Below are 22,012 nucleotides of genomic sequence, written 5' to 3' on the forward strand. Positions count from 1 at the left end.
ACCATCGGCGCGGTTCTCGGGCAAAAGCTAGAGAACCCGCCGGAAAAGTTAAAAACAATCACATACAGCATACTCTCCCCTTAGAATAAAGAACCGGGACCCCCAACATAAACGTCTCAGGTACTTAGCTGCTGAGACGCAGGGCCATGTCCCTGGGGATGAGTGCTCCGGTCCAACAGAATCCTCAAGGGGCTGTGGATGGAGACCGGACTCCTGCCAGGCATGGAGACCGTGCTGGCTCCCACTTCAAGCCAGAGCCCAGAAGGGATGGTGAAGGAGCACGGCATGTAAGGCTTCAGCCTTGTAAATCAACCTTAACAACACCGCCGACACAGTGGGGTGAGAAGGGACATGCCGGGAGTCCAGACATGTACCCGCTTTTCTTCAAACTCTTTCCAAAAGTCAAACAAATCAGATGAGAATGCATGTGTGGATTTATGCCTCCTGAACACAAAGCGATAAACTGGCTAGGACTGGCTACCAGGGGGTGTATAAGCTCAGTGGGAGGAGCTACACTTTTAAGTGTAGTACTTTGTGTGTCCTCCGGAGGCAGAAGCTAAACACCCATGGTCTGGGTCTCCCAAAGGAACGATAAAGAAGTATATACACACATATATTATATATATATATATATATATATATATATATATATATATATATATATATATATACACATATATATATAAAATATATGTGTGTATATACTTCTTTATAGTATAGTGTGTATGTGTATATATATATATATATATATATATATATATATTATATATATATATATATACACACACACACACACACACACACACACACACACACACACACACACACACACACACACACACACACACACACACATACATATATATATATACACACGATATTTTTTCAGAAGAATGTTTCTTGCAGACATTTTGTCCACAGGTAGTACAGAAATGCTCAGATTTCCTTTCCTTCTTTGCTGGACAAATATAACAGCGCTTTCTTTTTTTTTTCTCTTGGCTCTAGATGTTCCTGAAAATGTATACCACATCGGATCTTAGCTTCCGTAATTTGCCTTGGCAAGCATTTCGTGTTGCTTGGCTCCATCATGGTAGGCATCAAAAGTTCAAAGACAAAGTAAGACAAGATAAAGACAAAGTCTTCCCTAGCAACAGTACAGACAAAAAGACTGAGGATCACATGTAAACCAAGTACAGGCCTAAGGCTATGTGCCCACGTAGCGTATTTGCATGCAGTTACGCTGCGATCTGCACCGCAGCTTAACTGCATGCGTGCTGCGTCCCCTGCACAATCTATGAAGATTGTGCATTATCCATGCCCACGTGGCGTATTAGAACGCAGCGCTTCGGCTGCTGGCGGAGCACTGTGTTCTAAGAAGTGACATGTCACTTCTTTCGTGCGCTTTACATGCAGCCCCCGCTCTGTCTATGGGAGGGGCTGCATGCAGAGCGCATGAAATCGGCTTTTCACTACGGACTGTTTCTGCAGCGATTTGAAGCACATGTGTGCTGTTCAAATCGCTGCAGAAATTTCAACAGGGACAGAACGCAACGTGGGCACATAGCCTAAAAGGCCCCAGGTATGTGAATATGGGGTAGTCCCAAAAAAAGAGTTGTTTAACTGAAATGCCTATAACATAAAAATATATGAACAACTGGAAATTACTAACAACTATATATACCTGAGGAATACCTAGAGTTTCAAAATTCTAACTAAAGTAATCTTGCATAAAATAGAAAACAAGTAACCTAGCAGGCCTGCGAGGCCCCAGGTATGCGTTCTAGGATTAAGCAATGGTCTAAAATTGCAGTCTTACAAGCAGTCCTGGAAAAAACACACCACGGCCGTGATGTGTGAACACAGCCTTGGATACGATGTAACGTGCAGCGTTTAGAGGGGTTGTCTACTACATTAGAACCTTCCCATCTGTATTGACCGCTGCAGACAATGAAGGGAATTTTGTTTACTTACCGTAAATTCCTTTTTTTCTAGCTCCTATTGGGAGACCCAGACAATTGGGTGTATAGCTTCTGCCTCCGGAGGCCACACAAAGTATTACACTTTAAAAAGTGTAACCCCTCCCCTCTGCTATACACCCTCCCGTGCATCACGGGCTCATCAGTTTTGGTGCCAAAGCAGGAAGGAGGAAACTTATAAATTGGTCTAAGGTAAATTCAATCCGAAGGATGTTCGGAGAACTGAAACCATGAACCAAAAGAACAATTCAACATGAACAACATGTGTACACAAAAGAACAACAGCCCGAAGGGAACAGGGGCGGGTGCTGGGTCTCCCAATAGGAGCTAGAAGAAAAGGAATTTACGGTAAGTAAACAAAATTCCCTTCTTTGTCGCTCCATTGGGAGACCCAGACAATTGGGATGTCCAAAAGCAATCCCTGGGTGGGTAAAAGAATACCTCGATAAAAAGAGCCGAAAAACGGCCCCCTCTTACAGGTGGGCAACTGCCGCCTGAAGGAGTCGCCTACCTAGGCTGGCATCTGCCGAATCATCGGCATGCGCCTGATAGTGTTTCGTGAAAGTGTGCAGACTCGACCAGGTAGCCGCCTGACACACCTGCCGAGCCGTAGCCTGGTGTCGCAATGCCCAGGACACCGACTGCTCTGGTAGAATGGGCCTTCAGCCCTGCAGGAATCGGAAGCCTAAAAGAACGGTAGGCTTCAAGAATCGGTTCCTTGATCCACCGAGCCAAGGTTGACTTGAAAACCTGAAATCCCTTACTCTGGCCCGCAATAAGGACAAGAGCGCATCAGACCGGCGCAGGGGCGCCGTGCGAGAAATGTAGAGCCGGAGTGCTCTAACCAGATCTAGTAAATGCAAATCCTTTTCACATTGGTGAACTGGATGCGGACCCAAAGAGGCTAAGACGATATCCTGATTGAGATGAAACGGGGATACCTTAGGGATAAAGTCCGGGACCGGACGTAGAACCACCCTATCCTGGTGAAACACCAGGAAGGGGGCTTTGCATGACAGCGCTGCTAGCTGAGACACTCTTCTGAGTGATGTGACTGCCACTAGGAAGGCCACCCTTTGCGAAAGGCGAGATAGAGAGATCCCGTATCGGCTCGAAAAGTGGCTTCTGAAGAGTCGTCAGCACCCTGTTGAGATCCGAGGGTGTTAACGGACGCTTGTAAGGTGGAACCGGAAAGCGCCGATACTTGTCCCTTGAGAGAGCCGAGAGACAAGCCCTTGTCCATTCCGGATTGAAGGAAAGAAGAAAAGTGGGCAAGGCAAACGGCCAGGGAGTAAAACCCTGATCAGAGCACCAGGATAAGAAGATCCTCCAAGTCCTGTGATAGATCTTGGCGGACGTTGGTTTCCTGGCCTGTCTCATGGTGGCAATGACATCTGGAGATATCCCTGATGACGCTAGGAGCCAGGACTCGAGGGCCACACAGTCAGGTTTAGAGCCGCAGAATTCAGAAGGAAATATGGCCCTTGAGGCAGCAAGTCTGGTCGGTCTGGGAGTGTCCACTCTTGACCCACCGTGAGGTGCCACAGATCCGGGTACCACGATCACCTCGGCCAGTCTGGAGCGACGAGGATGGCGCGGCGACAGTCTGACCTGATCTTGCGTAACACTCTGGGCAGTAGTGCCAGAGGAGGAAATACATAAGGCAGTCGAAACTGCGACCAGTCGTGAACTAGCGCGTCTGCCGCCAGAGCTCTGTGATCCTTGGACCGAGCCATGAATGCCGGGACTTTGTTGTAGTGCTGAGACGCCATTAGATCGACGTCCGGCGTTCCCCAGCGGCAACAGATCTCTAGAACACGTCCGGGTGAAGAGACCATTCCCCTGCGTCCATGCCCTGGTGACTGAGAAAATCTGCTTCCCAGTTTTCTACGCCCGGGATGTGAACTGCGGAGATGGTGGAGGCTGTGGCTTCCGCCCACAGCAGAATCCGCCGAACTGCTCGGAAGGCTTGACGACTGCGTGTGCCACCCTGGTGGTTGATGTACGCAACCGCCGTGGCGTTGTCCGACTGAATTCGGATCTGCCTGCCCTCCAGCCATTGCTGGAACACCTTTAGGGCTAGATCCACTTATCTCCAGAACATTGATCTGAAGGGAGGACTTTGTCGGAGTCCAGGTTCCCTGAGCCGAGTGGTGGAGGAAGACCGCTCCCCACCCTGACAGACTCGCGTCCGTCGTGACCACAGCCCCGGCTGGGGGCCGGAAGGATTTTTCCTTCGCCCAGGAAGTGGAAAGAAGACACCACTGAAGAGAGGTTTTGCTGCAAGGGAAAGAGACGTTCTTGTCTAGGGACGTCGACCTCCTGTCCCATTTACGGTGTCCGATAGAATCGGACGCAGACGAAACTGCGCAAGGGAACTGCCTCCCTTGCTGCCACCATCTTCCTTAGAAAGTGCATGAGGCGCCTCAAGGGGTGACTGGGCCCGAAGGAGAGATTGCACCCCTGTCTGTAGTGAACGCTGACTATGCAGCGGAAGCTTCACTATCGCTGAGAGAGTGTGAAACTCCATCCCGAGGCAAGTCAGTGATTGGGTCGGTGTCAGTTTTGACCTTTGAAATTTGATGATCCACCCTAACCCCTGGAGAGTCTGCAGAGCAATGGTCAGGTTGCGTTGACATGCCACCCAGGAGGGTGTCTTGACTAGAAGATCGTCTAGGTAAGTGATCACCGAGTGGCCCTGAGAGTGTAGGACCGCCACCACTGCTGCCATGACCTTGGTGAAGACCCGTGGGGCTGTCGCCAGGCCGAATGGCAGTGCCACGAATTGAATTTGTTCGTCTCTGATGGCGAAACGCAGAAAGCGTTGAAGCTCGGGTGCGATCGGTACATGGAGATAAGCATCCTTGATGTCAATTGATGCTAGGAAGTCTCCTTGTGACATCGAGGCTTCAGAGTGTTCATCGCCTGAAAAAGTGCATCGGCTCGCTCGGGGGGCGGAGATGTTTTGAAGAAACGAGTTGGAGGACGAGAGCAGAGCTCTATCCTGTAACCGTGAGACAGAATGTCTCTCACCCAGCGGTCTTGGACATGTGGCCACGAGGCGTCTCAAAAGCGGGAGAGCCTGCCACCGACCGAGGACGCGGTCTTGGTGAGGCCGAAGTCATGAGGAAGCCGCCTTGTGACTTAGACCGTCATGCAGAAGAGTTCCTCTAGCCCTCCTCTGACCTGTTGGACGTGGAGGAACGGAACTTTGCTGAGGACCGAAATGACCGAAACCTTTGGACTGGGGCAAGGACGAGACCTTTCCCTTGGACTGTCTAGTAACTTCATCCAATTGCTCGCCAAACAAACGGTCGCCAGAAAATGGCAAACCGGTTAAGAACTTCTTGGAAGCAGAGCCTGCCTTCCATTCACGTAGCCACATGGCCCTGCAGACTGCCACCGAATTGGTGGATGCTACCGCTGTACGGCTCGCAGAGTCCATGAACGGCGTTCATGGCGTAGAACGAAAAAACCTACGCCTGAGAAGTGAAGGACACAACCTGCGGGGCAGAGGTATGTGCAACCGCAATAATCTCAGCCAGAGAAGCTGAGATAGCTTGGAGTGCCCTCACGGCTGCGAAGGCTGGAGCAAAAGATGCGACTATGGCTTCATAGATGGATTTCATCATAAGCTTTATTTGCCTGTCAGGGCATTCGTGAGAGATGGACATCTGGCACTAATACTACGGATCTAGCCGCCAGCCTAGAAACTGGAGAATCCACCCTGTGACACTGAGCCCAACCCTTAACAACGTCAGGGGGGAAAAGGGTAACGCGTGTCCATAAGGCGCTTAGTAAGCGCTTGTCCGTAAAGTTCTGTGCTTCTGGACGGCCCCTCTGGAGTTAGAGTGATCGAACACGCACTCCTGATGAAGTCGGGGAAGGTTCCCAGCGGGCCCGCTTAGCCTATCAGAGGCCGCGGTCCGTGACGGAGTTCTCACCGTGGGATCTGGGTGTTACCCCAGGAGCCCCTTGTTGTACCGACCCAGAGGGACCCGGGAGCGATGAACTCACAGCTCCCTGGCCCTGTGTTCTCGGTCTGGACTGCAAGGCTTCAAGTATCTTAGCAGACCCTCTGTCCATAGACTGAGTCCTGGAATGTGAAAGCTACTCAGAGATTTGCTGATTCCAACATGCAAACTCTGTCCCTGTCATCTGTGCAGTGGAAACCGGCGGTACCACCTGGCCGAGGGTCCCACCAGTGCCGGAGGCTCCGGCTGAGTGAGTGCCCTCGGGGCCAAGCATTGTACACAATGAGGGTATGTGGAACCTGCCTGTAATATGGTACAGGTTGCAAAATAAGCCAGTGCCTTGGCACCCTTACTCTTTAAGAGCAGACAACAGCATGTCATCTGCAGAGTATTTAGTGAGGGTATACAGCCAAAAGCAAATAATGCTGCCGGACAGTGAGATCATATACCATTTAAATAAACATATATATATACACTGCGGCACCAAGGGGGGTCAGCACCTGAAAACTGGTGCCCCCCAGTGCTCAGTGAGGGGGAAGGAGGATACCAACGTATGCTCCAGCCCTCCCTGCCGACGTCCAGTCGGCCGTCCCGTCGTTACCCCTGACTGGCAGGCCTGAGAACGGGAGTATATGGTACTAGGCCGCAAGAGCCGGGGACTAAATTTAAAAACGCGGCCGGCAAACATGGCGCGGTCGGCGCGGTAGTCCCAGTCTCACAAACCACTCAGCAACCGCTGCGGCATTTGTAACACAGATGCTGCATGCACCGTCCCTCAGGGGACACAGAGTACCTTATGATGCAGGGCTCTGTCCCTGATGATGTCCAGTCTCCTGTCCGTCAGAATCCCCCAGGGGCTGCGGATGGAGCCCGGTCCCTGCATGGCGACCGGTTAGGATCCCCCTCTCCCAGAGCAGTGGGAAACCTTTGCAGATTCTGAGATCCTCCACCGGCAGAATTATAACAATGGCTGCCGGCGTTCCGAGGGGAGGAGAGAGCCGTGGGCGGCACCGCAAAAGTGCGGGAACCTGGTGGCCCATAGAGATCAGTGAGGGGGGCGGAGGACAGCGAAGTGTGCTCCAGCCCTCACTGTCGGCATCATACCGACCGTCCCGCCTTTCTCCCTGACTGGCAGGCTCAGGGGCGGGAGTTTAACACAGTAGGCCGCAAAAGCCGGGGACTAAAGTATAAACCGCGGCCGACAAACAGGCACAGTCGGCGCGGTAGTCCCAGACAAAAAATCCACACCGCAGTCGCAGCTGCGTCTGAGGCCAAGGTGCTTCATGCACCGTCCCAACGGGGACACAGAGTACCTGTAGATGCAGGGCCATGTCCCTGACGATACTCCGTCTCCTGTCCAGCAGATTCCCCCAGGGGCTGCGGAGGGAGCCCGGTCCCAGTGGCTGGATGACCGGTTAGGATCCCACTTCCCCAGAGCCCCTAAGGGATGGGGAAGGAAAACGGCATGTGGCTCCTGCCTGTGTACCCGCAATGGGTACCTCAACCTTAACAACACCGCCGACCTGAGTGGGGTGAGAAGGGAGCATGCCGGGGGCCCTGTTAGGGGCCCTCTTTTCTTCCATCCGATATAATCAGCAGCTGCTGCTGACTAAAATGTGGAGCATTGTGTGCATGTGTGCCTCCTTCAACACAAAGCATAAAAACTGATGAGCCCGTGATGCACGGGAGGGTGTATAGCAGAGGGGAGGGGTTACACTTTTTAAAGTGTAATACTTTGTGTGGCCTCCGGAGGCAGAAGCTATACACCCAATTGTCTGGATCTCCCAATGGAGCGACAAAGAAGAAGGGAATTTTGTTTACTTACCGTAAATTCCTTTTCTTCTAGCTCTAATTGGGAGACCCAGACAATTGGGTGTATAGGCTATGCCTCCGGAGGCCGCACAAAGTATTACACTCAAAAGTGTTAAGCCCCTCCCCTTCTGCCTATACACTCCCCGTGCTCCCACGGGCTCCTCAGTTTTGGTGCAAAAGCAAGAAGGAGGAAAAAGAATTGTAAACTGGTTTAAAGTAACTTCAATCCGAAGGAATATCGGAGAACTGAAACCATTCAACATGAACAAACATGTGTACACAAAAAAACAGGGGCGGGTGCTGGGTCTCCCAATTAGAGCTAGAAGAAAAGGAATTTACGGTAAGTAAACAAAATTCCCTTCTTCTTTGTCGCTCTATTGGGAGACCCAGACAATTGGGACGTCCAAAAGCAGTCCCTGGGTGGGTAAAATAATACCTCGTAAGAGAGCCGTAAAACGGCCTCTTCCTACAGGTGGGCAACCGCCGCCTGAAGGACTCGTCTACCTAGGCTGGCATCCGCCGAAGCATAGGTATGCACCTGATAGTGCTTCGTGAAAGTGTGCAGGCTCGACCAGGTAGCCGCCTGACACACCTGCTGAGCCGTAGCCTGGTGCCTCAAAGCCCAGGACGCGCCCACGGCTCTGGTAGAATGGGCCTTCAGCCCTGAGGGAACCGGAAGCCCAGCCGAACGGTAAGCTTCGATAATTGGCTCCTTGATCCACCGAGCCAGGGTTGATTTGGAAGCCTGTGACCCTTTACGCTGGCCAGCGACAAGGACAAAGAGTGCATCCGAGCGGCGCAGGGGCGCCGTACGAGAAATGTAGAGTCTGAGTGCTCTCACCAGATCTAACAAGTGCAAATCCTTTTCACATTGGTGAACTGGATGAGGACAAAAAGAAGGTAAGGAGATATCCTGATTGAGATGAAAGGGGGATACCACCTTAGGGAGAAATTCCGGAACCGGACGCAGAACCACCTTGTCCTGGTGAAACACCAGGAAAGGGGCTTTGCATGACAGCGCTGCTAGCTCAGACACTCTCCTAAGTGAAGTGACTGCAACTAGGAAAACCACTTTCTGCGAAAGGCGTGAGAGAGAAATATCCCTCATTGGCTCGAATGGTGGTTTCTGAAGAACCGTCAGCACCCTGTTCAGATCCCAGGGTTCTAACGGCCGCTTGTATGAAGGGACGATGTGACAAACCCCCTGTAGGAATGTGCGTACCTGTGGAAGTCTGGCTAGGCGCTTCTGGAAAAACACAGAGAGCGCCGAGACTTGTCCCTTAAGGGAGCCGAGCGACAAACCCTTTTCCAGTCCAGATTGAAGGAAGGACAGAAAAGTGGGCAAGGCAAAAGGCCAGGGAGAAATACCCTGAGCAGAGCACCACGACAGGAAAATTTTCCACGTCCTGTGGTAGATCTTGGCGGACGTTGGTTTCCTAGCTTGTCTCATAGTGGCAATGACGTCTTGAGATAACCCTGAAGACGCTAGGATCCAGGACTCAATGGCCACACAGTCAGGTTGAGGGCCGCAGAATTCAGATGGAAAAACGGCCCTTGAGATAGCAAGTCTGGTCGGTCTGGTAGTGCCCACGGTTGGCTGACCGTGAGATGCCACAGATCCGGGTACCACGACCGCCTCGGCCAGTCTGGAGCGACGAGGATGACGCGGCGGCAGTCGGCCCTGATCTTGCGTAACACTCTGGGCAACAGTGCCAGCGGAGGAAACACATAAGGGAGCTGAAACTGCGACCAATCCTGAACTAAGGCATCTGCCGCCAGAGCTCTGGGATCTTGAGACCGTGCCATGAACGCTGGTACCTTGTTGTTGTGCCGGGACGCCATGAGATCGACGTCCGGCACCCCCCAGCGGCAACAGATCTCCTGAAACACGTCCGGGTGAAGGGACCATTCCCCTGCGTCCATGCCCTGGCGACTGAGATAATCTGCTTCCCAGTTTTCCACGCCTGGAATGTGAACTGCAGAGATGGTGGAGGCCGTGGCTTCCACCCACAGTAGAATCCGCCGGACTTCCTGGAAGGCTTGCCGACTGCGTGTGCCGCCTTGGTGGTTGATGTATGCCACCGCTGTGGAATTGTCTGACTGAATTCTGATCTGCTTGCCTTCCAGCCACTGCTGAAACGCTTTCAGGGCAAGATACACTGCCCGTATTTCCAGAACATTGATCTGAAGCGAGGACTCTTGCTGGGTCCACGTACCCTGAGCCCTGTGGTGGAGAAAAACCGCTCCCCACCCTGACAGACTCGCGTCCGTCGTGACCACCTCCCAGGATGGGGGTAGGAAGGATTTCCCTTTCGATAATGAAGTGGGAAGAAGCCACCACCGAAGGGAAGCTTTGGTCGCCTGCGAGAGGGAGACGTTCCTGTCGAGGGACGTCGGCTTCCTGTCCCATTTGCGAAGGATGTCCCATTGAAGAGGACGCAGGTGAAACTGCGCGAAAGGAACTGCCTCCATTGCTGCCACCATCTTCCCCAGGAAGTGCATGAGGCGTCTCAAGGTGTGTGACCGACCTTGAAGGAGAGATTGTACCCCTGTCTGTAGTGACCGCTGCTTGATCAGCGGAAGCTTCACTATCGCTGAGAGGGTATGAAACTCCATGCCAAGGTATGTCAGCGATTGGGCCGGTGTCAGATTTGACTTTGGAAAATTGATGATCCACCCGAAACTCTGGAGAGTCTCCAGGGTAGCGTCGAGGCTGTGTTGGCATGCCTCTAGAGAGGGTGCCTTGATCAACAGATCGTCCAAGTACGGGATCACCGAGTGACCCTGAGAGTGGAGGACCGCTACTACAGTAGCCATAACCTTGGTGAAAACCCGTGGGGCTGTTGCCAGGCCGAACGGCAGTGCCACGAACTGCAGGTGTTCGTTCCCTATGGCGAAGCGCAAGAAGCGCTGGTGCTCTGGAGCAATCGGTACGTGGAGATAAGCATCCTTGATATCGATCGATGCAAGGAAATCTCCCTGGGACATTGAGGCGATGACGGAGCGGAGGGATTCCATCCGGAACCGCCTGGTCTTTACGTGTTTGTTGAGAAGTTTCAGGTCCAGGACAGGTCGAAAAGACCCGTCCTTCTTTGGGACCACAAACAAGTTGGAGTAAAAACCGTGGCCCTGTTGCTGAAGAGGAACAGGGACCACCACTCCTTCTGCCTTCAGAATGCCCAGCGCCTGCAGAAGAGCCTCGGCTCGCTCGGGAGGCGGGGATGACCTGAAGAATCGAGTCGGGGGACGAGAGGTGAACTCTATCTTGTAACCGTGAGACAGAATGTCTCTCACCCAGCGGTCTTTTATTCGTGGCAGCCAGGTGTCGCAAAAGCGGGAGAGCCTGCCACCGACCGAGGATGCGGAATGAGGAGGTCGAAAGTCATGAGGAAGCCGCTTTGTTAGCTGCCCCTCCGGTGGTCTTTTTAGGACGTGACTTAGACCGCCATGCAACAGAGTTCCTTTGCTCTTTCTGAGGCCTTTTGGACGAGGCGAATTGGGACCTGCCCGCGCCCCGAAAGGACCGAAACCTCGACTGCCCTCTCCTCTGTTGTGGTACCGTATATACTGGCGTATAAGACGACTTTTTACCCCCTTAAAATAATGGCTACAGTGGGGGGGTCGTCTTATACGCCGGATATACGGGGGGGGGGGGTGTGTATGTACACTGCAGCGTCCAGGGGAGGTGGGGGCAGCAGCTCTGGAGCACAGGGGAACGCTGCGGCCTGCATCCTTTGATCTCCTGCACCCGCTCATATAATATGCACAGCCGCTGTCCATCTCCAATGGTGCTGAAATCGCACGCAGTGAGGGGCTGGGGCAGCGGTGCATATTATATGAGCCTGCGTCCCAGTGTGATCGCACATGTCCCCCATGTGTTAGATTTGGCCCCCAGGCTGCTGCTCATTCTAAAATAAAAAAGCTTTACTTACCCCTGCAGCGTTTCTCCCTGTGTCCCTGCTTCCAGTGTGATCAGGCAGAGAGCTCAGCCTGCTGTGCCGATCACATGACCGCACTGAGAACCAGGAAGTGGAAGAACAGAAGCACGGAGCCAGACAGGAGGGAGCTCAGCGCTGGAGGAGGTAAGGAAAGAGGGTTTTATTTTACTATGGGCAGCAGCCTAGGGGCCATATCTGACACAGGGGGACTTGTGCGATCTATAGGGGCCATGGGCAGCACTATGGGGGAGATATCTAACACAGGGGGACTTGTGCGATCTATAGGGACCATGGGCAGCACTATGGGGGCGATATCTGACACAGGGGGACTTGTGCGATCTATATAGGGGCCATGGGCAGCACTATGGGAGAGATATCTAACACAGGGGGACTTGTGCGATCTATATAGGGGCCATGGGCAGCACTATGGGGGCGATATCTGACACAGGGGGACTTGTGCGATCTATATAGGGGCCATGGGCAGCACTATGGGAGAGATATCTAACACAGGGGGACTTGTGCGATCTATATAGGGGCCATGGGCAGCACTATGGGGGCGATATCTGACACAGGGGGACTTGTGCGATCTATATAGGGGCCATGGGCAGCACTATGGGGGAGATATCTAACACAGGGGGACTTGTGCGATCTATATAGGGGCCATGGGCAGCACTATGGGGGCGATATATAACACAGGGGGACTTGTGCGATCTATATAGGGGCCATGGGCAGCACTATGGGGGAGATATCTAACACAGGGGGACTTGTGCGATCTATATAGGGGCCATGGACAGCACTATGGGGGAGATATCTAACACAGGGGGACTTGTGCCCATTATGGGCCCCGGTGAGCTGCTTCTAACCCCCCAGATGTATGCCCTGCCAATCCCCCCCCCGCCGATGCCGCGGGTGCTGTACCCGCCGAGCCGCGGGTGCAGGCCCCACAGAGCAGCAGAGTTGTGTGTATTTGTCTGTATGTAGCAGAGTTGTATGTGTTTGTCTGTATGTAGCAGAGTTGTACGTGTTTGTCTGTATGTAGCAGAGTTGTACGTGTTTGTCTGTATGTAGCAGAGTTGTATGTGTTTGTCTGTATGTAGCAGAGTTGTATGTGTTTGTCTGTATGTAGCAGAGTTGTATGTGTTTGTCTGTATGTAGCAGAGTTGTGTGTGTTTGTCTGTATGTAGCAGAGTTGTGTGTGTTTGTCTGCATGTAGCAGAGTTGTATGTGTTTGTCTGTATGTAGCAGAGTTGTATGTGTTTGTCTGTATGTAGCAGAGTTGTGTGTGTGTGTTTGTCTGTATGTAGCAGAGTTGTGTGTGTTTGTCTGTTTGTAGCAGAGTTGTGTGTGTCTGTTTGTAGCAGAGTGTAGTACCATTGTTTCAGTCCAGATGTGGCTTTATACAGCAGGGAGGAGCATTCCTTGCTGTACTAAGTGAACATTGGAGCAATTGATCTGTCAATGGCCCTTTAAAAACATATTGTACGGCTCTCGCGGAATTAAAATTAACATGTTGCAATCAAAGCAGACTTTTTTTCATTTGGGAGCGGGGTAGTCTTATACAGTGAGTATATCCCAAATTCTATATTTTTAGGGCAGAAGTTGGGGGTCGTCTTATACGCCCAGTCGTCTTATACGCCGGCATATACGGTATGTTCGGTTTGGGCTGGGGTAAGGATGTATCCTTTCCCTTGGATTGTTTGATGATTTCATCCAAACGCTCGCCAAACAATCTGTCGCCAGAAATTGGCAAACTGGTTAAGCGCTTTTTGGAAGCAGAATCTGCCTTCCATTCCCGTAGCCACAAGGCCCTGCGGAGTACCACCGAATTGGCGGCTGCCACCGCCGTACGGCTCGCAGAGTCCAGGACAGCATTAATAGCGTAAGACGCAAATGCCGAGGTCTGAGTGGTAATGGACGCCACTTGTGGCGCGGACGTGCATGTGGCTGCTTCAATTTGCGCTTGACCTGCTGAGATAGCTTGTAGCGCCCATACGGCTGCGAATGCTGGGGCAAAAGAAGCGCCGATCGCTTCATAGATGGATTTCAACCAGAGCTCCATCTGCCTGTCAGTGGCATCCTTGAGTGAAGCCCCATCTTCCACTGCAAGTATGGATCTAGCCGCCAGTCTGGAGATTGGAGGATCCACTTTGGGACACTGAGTGTATCCTTAAGGCGCTTAGAAAAACGCTTATCTGGACAAGCATGGTGATTCTGGACTGCCTCTCTGAAATCAGAGTGGTCCAGAAACATACTCGGTGTACGCTTGGGGAACCTGAACCGGAATTTCTCCTGCTGGGAAGCCGACTCCTCTGCTGGAGGGACTGAGGGAGAAATATCCAGCATTTGATTGATGGATGCAATAAGATCGTTCACTATGGCGTCCCCGTCTGGAGTATTAAGATTGAGAGCGCCCTCAGGATCAGAATCCTGATCAGCTACCTCCGCTTCATCAACTCGAGATTCCCCTCGCTGAGACCCTGAACAATATGATGATGTCGAGGGAAAATCTAAGCGAGCTCGCTTAGTCGGTCTGGGGCTGGGGTCTGTGTCAGAACCCTCAGCCTGGGATCTATGAGATACCCCGGGAGGACATTGTTGGTCCAACTGAGGGGGGCCAGGGAACAAAGATTCAACAGAGTCCCTGTGCTGAGATACCGGCCTGTACTGCAAGGCTTCTAGTATCTTAGCCATAGTCTCAGAGAGTTTTGCAAACTCTGTCCCCGTCACCTGGACATTGTCAGCAGGTCGCTCCCCCTGGGCCCCTCTTAGCAGAGGCTCTGGCTGAGTAAGTGTCACAGGGCCCGAGCACTGTATACAATGAGGGTCAGTGGAACCTGCCGGTAGTGGGGTCGTACATGCGGCGCAGGCAGCATAATAAGCCTGTGTTTTGGCACCCCTGCCTTTTGTGGGCGCCATGCTATTATCTTCCCTGAGCAACACAATAGGGTATATAGCCAGAAATCAACTGTGCACTATACAGTGTAAAATAAACATATAATGTTACACTACTGCACAATGGGGCTAGCACCACAGGTGCTGCTTACCACCCGCTTAAAGCGGTTGTGAGGCCACCAGAGTCCCTGCCTGGGTCTCCCAGATTTTGTCCCCCTCTGCAGCGTCCGAGGAGCTGACAGGAATCCTGAGGAGAGGAGGGAGCCGTGGGCGTGACCCAGAAAGAGCGGGAGCTGGTGCCTGCACTGTGCACAGTGAGGGGAGTGGAGTATGCAAAGCATGCTCCAGCCCTCAGTGCTGCTCGTTCTGTGCAGCGTCCCGCCCTTCCCCTGCCTGTCAGGGCTATGGGCGGGAGGAAAGGAAACTAGGCCGCAAAAAGCCGGGGACTCTAGTAATAAACGCGGCCGCCGTAAAAGCGCGGCCGGCGTGGAAGTCCCCGGCGCACTACAAGTCCCAGCCGCGCCGCAGTGTTTCCAAGGCAGCGGCGGTCAATGCGGCAGTCCCTATACATAAACACACTCAGCAACGCTGATTGTGTAATGGCACATATTAACCCGGTCAGCGCCGCGGTCCCCGGTGCACTAGCACACCCAGCAAAGCTGGAGTGTTGCTGTGCGCGGTCCCCACGGGGACACAGAGTACCTCCAAGTAGCAGGGCCATGTCCCTGAACGATACCCGGCTCCTATCCAGCAGGCTCCACAGGAGTTGTGGATGAAGCACGGTCTCATGTGCCTGGAGACCGATAGGATCCCACTTCCACCAGAACCCTGAGGGGGATGGGGAAGGAAAACAGCATGTGGGCTCCAGCCTCCGTACCCGCAATGGGTACCTCAACCTTACAACACCACCGACAAGAGTGGGGTGAGAAGGGAGCATGCTGGGGGCCCTATATGGGCCCACTTTTCTTCCATCCGACATGGTCAGCAGCTGCTGCTGACCAATCTGTGGAGCTGTGCGTGCGTGTCTGACCTCCTTCGCACAAAGCAAAAAACTGGGGAGCCCGTGGGAGCACGGGGAGTGTATAGGCAGAAGGGGAGGGGCTTAACACTTTTGAGTGTAATACTTTGTGCGGCCTCCGGAGGCATAGCCTATACACCCAATTGTCTGGGTCTCCCAATAGAGCGACAAAGAAATTTAGAATTGCTTCATTACATGCTTCTTAAGCCAGTTTTCCCATCACAGGTCACATCGGTAGTGTATGGCCGACAGACAAGAGTCCTGTGAAGCTCATTCTACCCGGCCAGCATCTCTTCTGCCTAGTTGTCCCCTGCTGGGTCGTGGTGTTGGGGGGGCCTTGTAAATCAGAAGAGGCTCCCGGGATGTCGTAGGTAGGAATATGATCACCAGGTTCCGATCTAGCAATCACAGGCAACTGACAAGGCTGATGTACAATTTTTTTACTCTTATGTATGTACTCTAGTGATGGCCCATCAAAATCCAGAGTGATGAAGACGGGGCAAAATGGAATGAAAGTTGATGTACAGACACCAAATGAATCTCGTAGCCATCACTGAGATACCGGCTCGGAAGCACATAATGTAATAAAACACAGTTATAAATATTCTTAAAAGGGGAAGGTTATGAAGTAGAGGACAACTGTGAGGAATATGACATTCATACATGTCAGGCAACAACCACTTTTCATGCACACCCCCCTGCCTTGCAGAAAGAAGGAATCCCCCAGGTCTGGTCACCAAATGGTCAGGTGACAGAATCCAATTAAGACTAAAGAAGAAGCACCAGCCAGGAGAAAGCCCCCTGCTGACAAGGTAATTCAGCTACTAGGGGACGCTGGAAACTGTATGATTCAGTACAACTTCAAGGAGAGATTGTAGTTAGGAAGGGTCCTGTGTAAGAGCTACAATATTGGGGAGCGCGTCACTCCCACAAATAGGGCAGGCATATTTCCAGCTTCCTGACAGCGAGATGCACATCACACATTTTTCCTGAATTGTGGGATGTGCATAGTAGTCTATAATTAATAACTGGTGGTAGGAAGACAATAGACACTCTGCATTTCCCATCCATAGATAGATCAAATCATAACTAGAAATATGATAATCATATTTTCTGCGTGGGACACTCAGGGGCGGAAATATGGGGGAAACCACCAATTCTTACCTTTCTGGACACTAAAGAATAATCCCATGTTTAGCAGAGTCTGATCTGTGTATCTGCTTGCAATCATAACTTACCTGTACTTCTGAGATCGTACACTATATACAAGATGGAAGTTACAGATATTCTATCTAGTGTGCCCTTAAGGCTATTAAATATATAAATTAATTGTGGGCTGTTTCTTCTATTTTGATTCCCAAATCTCATATCCACGAGTTCGGCTTAGTATTACACACTACCTGGCCTGGTTTCTGGCCTGATCTAGTCCTGCAAACGAACCAGGTCTATATCTAACGAGAAACTGGTGGCAGACTACTGTACTGGGCCGACAGAATTCGGTTTCACTGCTGCTAGCGGAAAGGTTCTGGCAGCCGGACGTGGTTGTGAGAGCTGGAGTTTGCGCAGCCTGCTGTCTCCCTCCCCATGGGGACAAGAGATGTTAGTGTTACATTGCACCAAGCAGACCTTACATACCCCTTGGGGGCGCAGACCATTGTGTGTGGGGGGGGGCGAGTGGCGATGTTGGATCACGTGACTCTGACATACGTGTTAGAGGCGTCAGGGTGGAGGTGCGGTTTCGTCACAGACTGACATGTCTACAATTAAGTGGAGGGACGTCCTGCTGATAAAACACATTTTTATTAAAACATCAATACCCAGCCCAGTAAGTGACATCGCTGGAATCAGGGTCTCTGCCCCTAGATCATATTACATAGCAAACGTCTGCTGATAGATTTCTTTTAGTAAAGGGCTGTCTAGTAATGGACAATCCCTTAATCTTCCCCCAGCATCTTCATTGTTGAAAGTGTAAAGGCAATTTGGGGTCTTGCAGACATGAATGTCCTCAATCTGCTCCTTCACCAAAGGAATACTGACAGTACCTTACATTTATTGGGGTACATGTACTTATAGCAGCATCTTTTACAACAGCTGAGGAAAGTTAGGAGCAAAAGATAATTAACTGTATGCGGAGATCTCAGGAGAGGCAGCATATACAGGCTTTAATAGATACAAAAACAGAATGACGTACCCAGATACACCCCTATTTTCCATTTTAGAGGATATCCCCCTTTAAACCGATCAGGATACATTAATTCCGGACTTACTTTTTGTAGGCAGTCTTTACATTGTAGGATGCTGCGGAATTCAGAATAGGAATGCCAAGGTCCATATAAATCTGCTTCCAGATGGCACCGCTCTCAATCTGGGGGAAAAAAAAAAAGAATAAATGTAGTTATGCTCCGCCGGGATACAGAGAGGATATCCAGCTCAGATGTTACTTACATTGTCACAGCCCCCCTGCTGATACACAAGGCGGAAGAGCTTGAAAAGGTTCAAATCCTTGTATCCCAATACTGGCGGCTTGTTGATGGACGTTCCTAGTGATGGTAAAAAGTGACAACCCGTAAGGACGACAACTAGGACCGGACACAAGGTGATCTACGAATGATCAGCATGTAATCATGTGAAGGAAAGGTGACCGGAAACAATAGCAGATATTGTCATAAACCAGGACTACATCACACGGTCGTCTGTGAGGACCACAGGTAGAAGGCACAGAGTACAGGACTAGGCAACATCCGGTGCCTAAAAAGGACACGTCTGCTCTCCTGACAGGTCAGGACTCCGCGTTTAGCCATTCCTGTGTTATTCCTCCTGAAAATTGACTTTCGTTCCCCTTGTCAATGGGGTTTGTCCATATAATGAAGGCCTGTATAGGCAGATCGATATCTGCTCGGAATCGAGGGCCGATCAAAAACACGCAAGTCAATTGACGTGTGAACAGAGTCCTAGATATTCACCCAGACTGTATGGGGACAGAATGATCATTACCGTGATGTCCCCCATACAGCACCACATCCAGTTTACACGGGGCGACGTGCGGCTCACAACGGTTATTTAATGGCCCAGATAAAAAGGTCCAATCTGCCTCCCAATAGGCGCTTTTCTCAGGACCTAGCATTGTATCTAGCCCATGTCAGGGCATTCATGGACATAAGTTACATATAAGTTACATGGGGAAATGTAAGGTCCAGTTGTAAATTTAGTAGGGTCCAGTAGCCATGTCTGCAGTCCATGTCAGCCAGACCAGAGCTGGACCATCAGATTTGTAGACCTGGCGCATGGTCATGCTTGGGGCTTGACGCATGCCTGACGTCACTCTGGGCCTACTAATCCAAAGAGGCGCTGAGGAAGCTGCAGGACGTAAGGCTCTGGGCCGGCTTCACAGACTACTGATGTAGCTACCTGACCAGAGTCCTGCAAAAATTTTTTTTTTTTAGGTTTCTCAAATCTAAAACTTAAAAAAAGGGTATTCCCATTTCCAAAATCCTATCCCAATATGTAGTAATAATAATAATAATAATAAAAAATAATAATAATATCTCCCAGTAGAATTGTAGTATAGTTCTCCTGATTAGCTATGTCTCTTACCTTATGTGCAGGGCATTGCAGGACTTTTAGGTATCCATTGTTATGACCATTAGTAACTGTCACTATATGCTAATATTATTAGGAAATACCTCCCATTAGAAATGTAGTATAGTTCTCCTGATTAGCCATGTCTCTTACCTTATGTGCAAGGCATTGCAGGCCCTTTAGGTATCCGTGGTTATGACCATTAGTAACTGTCACTATATGCTAATATTATTGTTATTATTAGGAAATACCTCCCATTAGAAATGTAGTATAGTTCTCCTGATACAGCCATGTCTCTTACAACATGTGCAGGGCATTGCAGCTTAGGTATCCATGGTTACTTCCACTCATATAATGACAGTTAGTGTTACTAGTTGGTCATAACCATGGATACCTAAGCTGCAATGCCCTGCACATGAGGTAAGATACATGGCTATATCAGGAGAACTATACTACATTTCTAATGGGAGGTATTTACGAATATTATTAAACCTACTACATATTGGGATAGGGTTTTAAAGATAGGCGTACCCCTTTAAGTCATTTATTTCCAGGAGGAATAACTAAGGAATGGCGCAAGAACCAATTTTAAAGAGGTTATTTTATTAGGAATGGAAGTATTTACTACAGATACCAGTAAAGCGATTTTACTTTATACTATTAAGGCTGTAGAAGAGTAATGTAATATTTTTCAGCACAGGGCGCCTTTCTGAATCTAGGTGGGGGAGAAAGAGGAAAAACGAACATTTGTTCACCTTGTCCTGGAAAGGGGACCTGTCAGCCGATTCATGCTCCCCGAACCACGCACAGTGGGACTCACGGCCCGGCTGTGTGACTGCAGAAAGGCATACTTTTCTTCAAAATATACCTTAAGGCTGCTTACACGCTGCGTTTTTGCTTGCATAGTTTCACAAATCTGCAAGGAAATCCTTATGCCAGAAAAGTGAATGAGAATCCTGAAGTGTAGTGCACACATTCAGGACTTTCTTCTTACAGATTTGGTGCAGAAAATAATCTGCAGAATGTCAATTATTTCAGGTTTTGGCTGTGCTTTTACGAATGAAAACAAAAGTGGCACATGCGCATGTTTTTGCTGCAGCTTTTTTTCCTGCCAAGGGATGCAGATTTGGTGCAGGAATTTCTGCAACGTGTGCACATAGCCTTAATGGATTAATACATTTCAGGGCAGAAAAATCTACTTGGCTGCAATCGTTCACTTAGGCTCCAATTCATACTGTGCGCGGTCTGGGAGGAAGGAATCGGCTGTCACTAAACAACCTATTGTTTAAATCAGGTTTTTGCTTTAAAGAAGTACTTTAAAAAAAAATATTATTTTATAGTGATATGTAAAAACTGAAACAAATATCTAAAAAAAAAAAAAAAAACCCACACTCCTCCGACCCGATGCTGCTGCAGTGATGTTGGCACCAGGTCCCCCAGCACTTGTGCGATATTGTTCTGCCTCGAGAGTGCCGCAGGATAGTAGCGGCTGCTGATGGGCTGCAGCACTCACACCCATGATTGCCCGCTATTAGTAGTTAGCGGTGAAGCCAGGCCACTAACATTGCTGCAGCAGATGTTTATGTTGGGTTTTTTCTCTCTCTCCATTTTAATTTTGCACAGGGTAATAAAGAATTTAAGCGTGGGATGTCCAAAAAGTGGACAACCCCTTATAGCTTCCAGTTTTCACACTGACCACTGGGACCTATAACATCTCATTATACAGTATATAACACATAATCCACCCCCCACAAAAGGGGATATCACAGCTCGCCTGCTCCTCCTCCTGTACAATGTCTAATAACAGCTATATTCAGTAAAAAAAACTCAGGATCCACCATTCACAATAGGTGATAACAAAGCTCACCTCCTCGTGTACAATAACTGATTATATTTCTATATACAGTAGATAAAGGATCCACCATTCACAATGAGGGATGTCACAGCTCACCTCCTCCTCCTGTATGACAAATTGCACTTCCATATACAGCAGATAACAGGATCCACCATTCACAATAGGTGATGTCACATCTCACCTCATCCCCCTCCTGTATGATCAATAGCACCTCTATATACAGTAGATAACACAGGATCCACCATTCACAATGAGGGATGTCACAGCTCACCTCCTCTTCCTGTATGACAAATTGCACCTCTATATACAGTAGATAACACAGGATCCACCACTCACAATATGTGATGTATTAGCTCACCTCCTTCTCCTGTGTATATACAGTAGATGTCACAGGATGTCACCAGCTCACTCCCTCCCCTTCTCTGAACAGTGATCTTTGCCCAGATTAGAGCATGCACATATAAGGTTTCTAGACAAATGGGATGTGGGTCGGTTTATTGCTGCTAATGTCCATGATACAGATTTTCCAAAAACATAAGCCCTATCCCAAATATAAGCCCTAGCAGGATTTTTCGGCCTTTATGGAGTAGGCTTGAAATATAAGCCCTACTCCAAACGTAAGCCCTAGTTGCGTACTCAAATAGTAACCTGAAATAGGGCTCGTGTGTCACTATTTCAGGGAACATAAATTTTATTGTCACCTTGAGTTGCTCTAAGGGGTACTTCTCACATAGCGAGATCGCTACCGAAATCGCTGCTACGGCACGGTTTCTGTGACGCAGCAGTGACCTCATTAGCGATCTCGCTGTGTGTGACACTGAGCAGCGATCTGGCCCCTGCTGCGAGATCGCTGCTCGTTACACACAGCCCTGGTTCGTTTTCTTCAAAGGCGCTCTCCCGCTGTGACACACAGATCGCTGTGTGTGACAGCGAGAGAGCGACGAAATGAAGCGAGCAGGGAGCAGGAG

At 50.2% G+C, this 22,012-nt stretch overlaps 1 protein-coding gene across 5 annotated transcripts in view; it reads right to left on the reverse strand.

Moving 5' to 3' along the window:
* The window catches only part of ARID4A (AT-rich interaction domain 4A), a 244,604-nt gene that overhangs the window by 76,272 nt on the left and 146,320 nt on the right, over positions 1-22,012 (reverse strand). For all 5 annotated transcript variants that reach the window (XM_075329592.1, XM_075329593.1, XM_075329591.1 and 2 more), the window contains exons 13-14: positions 18,056-18,150; positions 17,878-17,975 (exon numbers count right to left, since the gene is read on the reverse strand). In XM_075329592.1, the coding sequence (XP_075185707.1) occupies positions 17,878-17,975; positions 18,056-18,150 (193 nt within the window). The remainder of the gene's footprint in view (positions 1-17,877; positions 17,976-18,055; positions 18,151-22,012) is intronic.

Source organism: Anomaloglossus baeobatrachus, chromosome 12, assembly GCF_048569485.1.
Source record: "Anomaloglossus baeobatrachus isolate aAnoBae1 chromosome 12, aAnoBae1.hap1, whole genome shotgun sequence".
NCBI lineage: Eukaryota > Metazoa > Chordata > Amphibia > Anura > Aromobatidae > Anomaloglossus > Anomaloglossus baeobatrachus.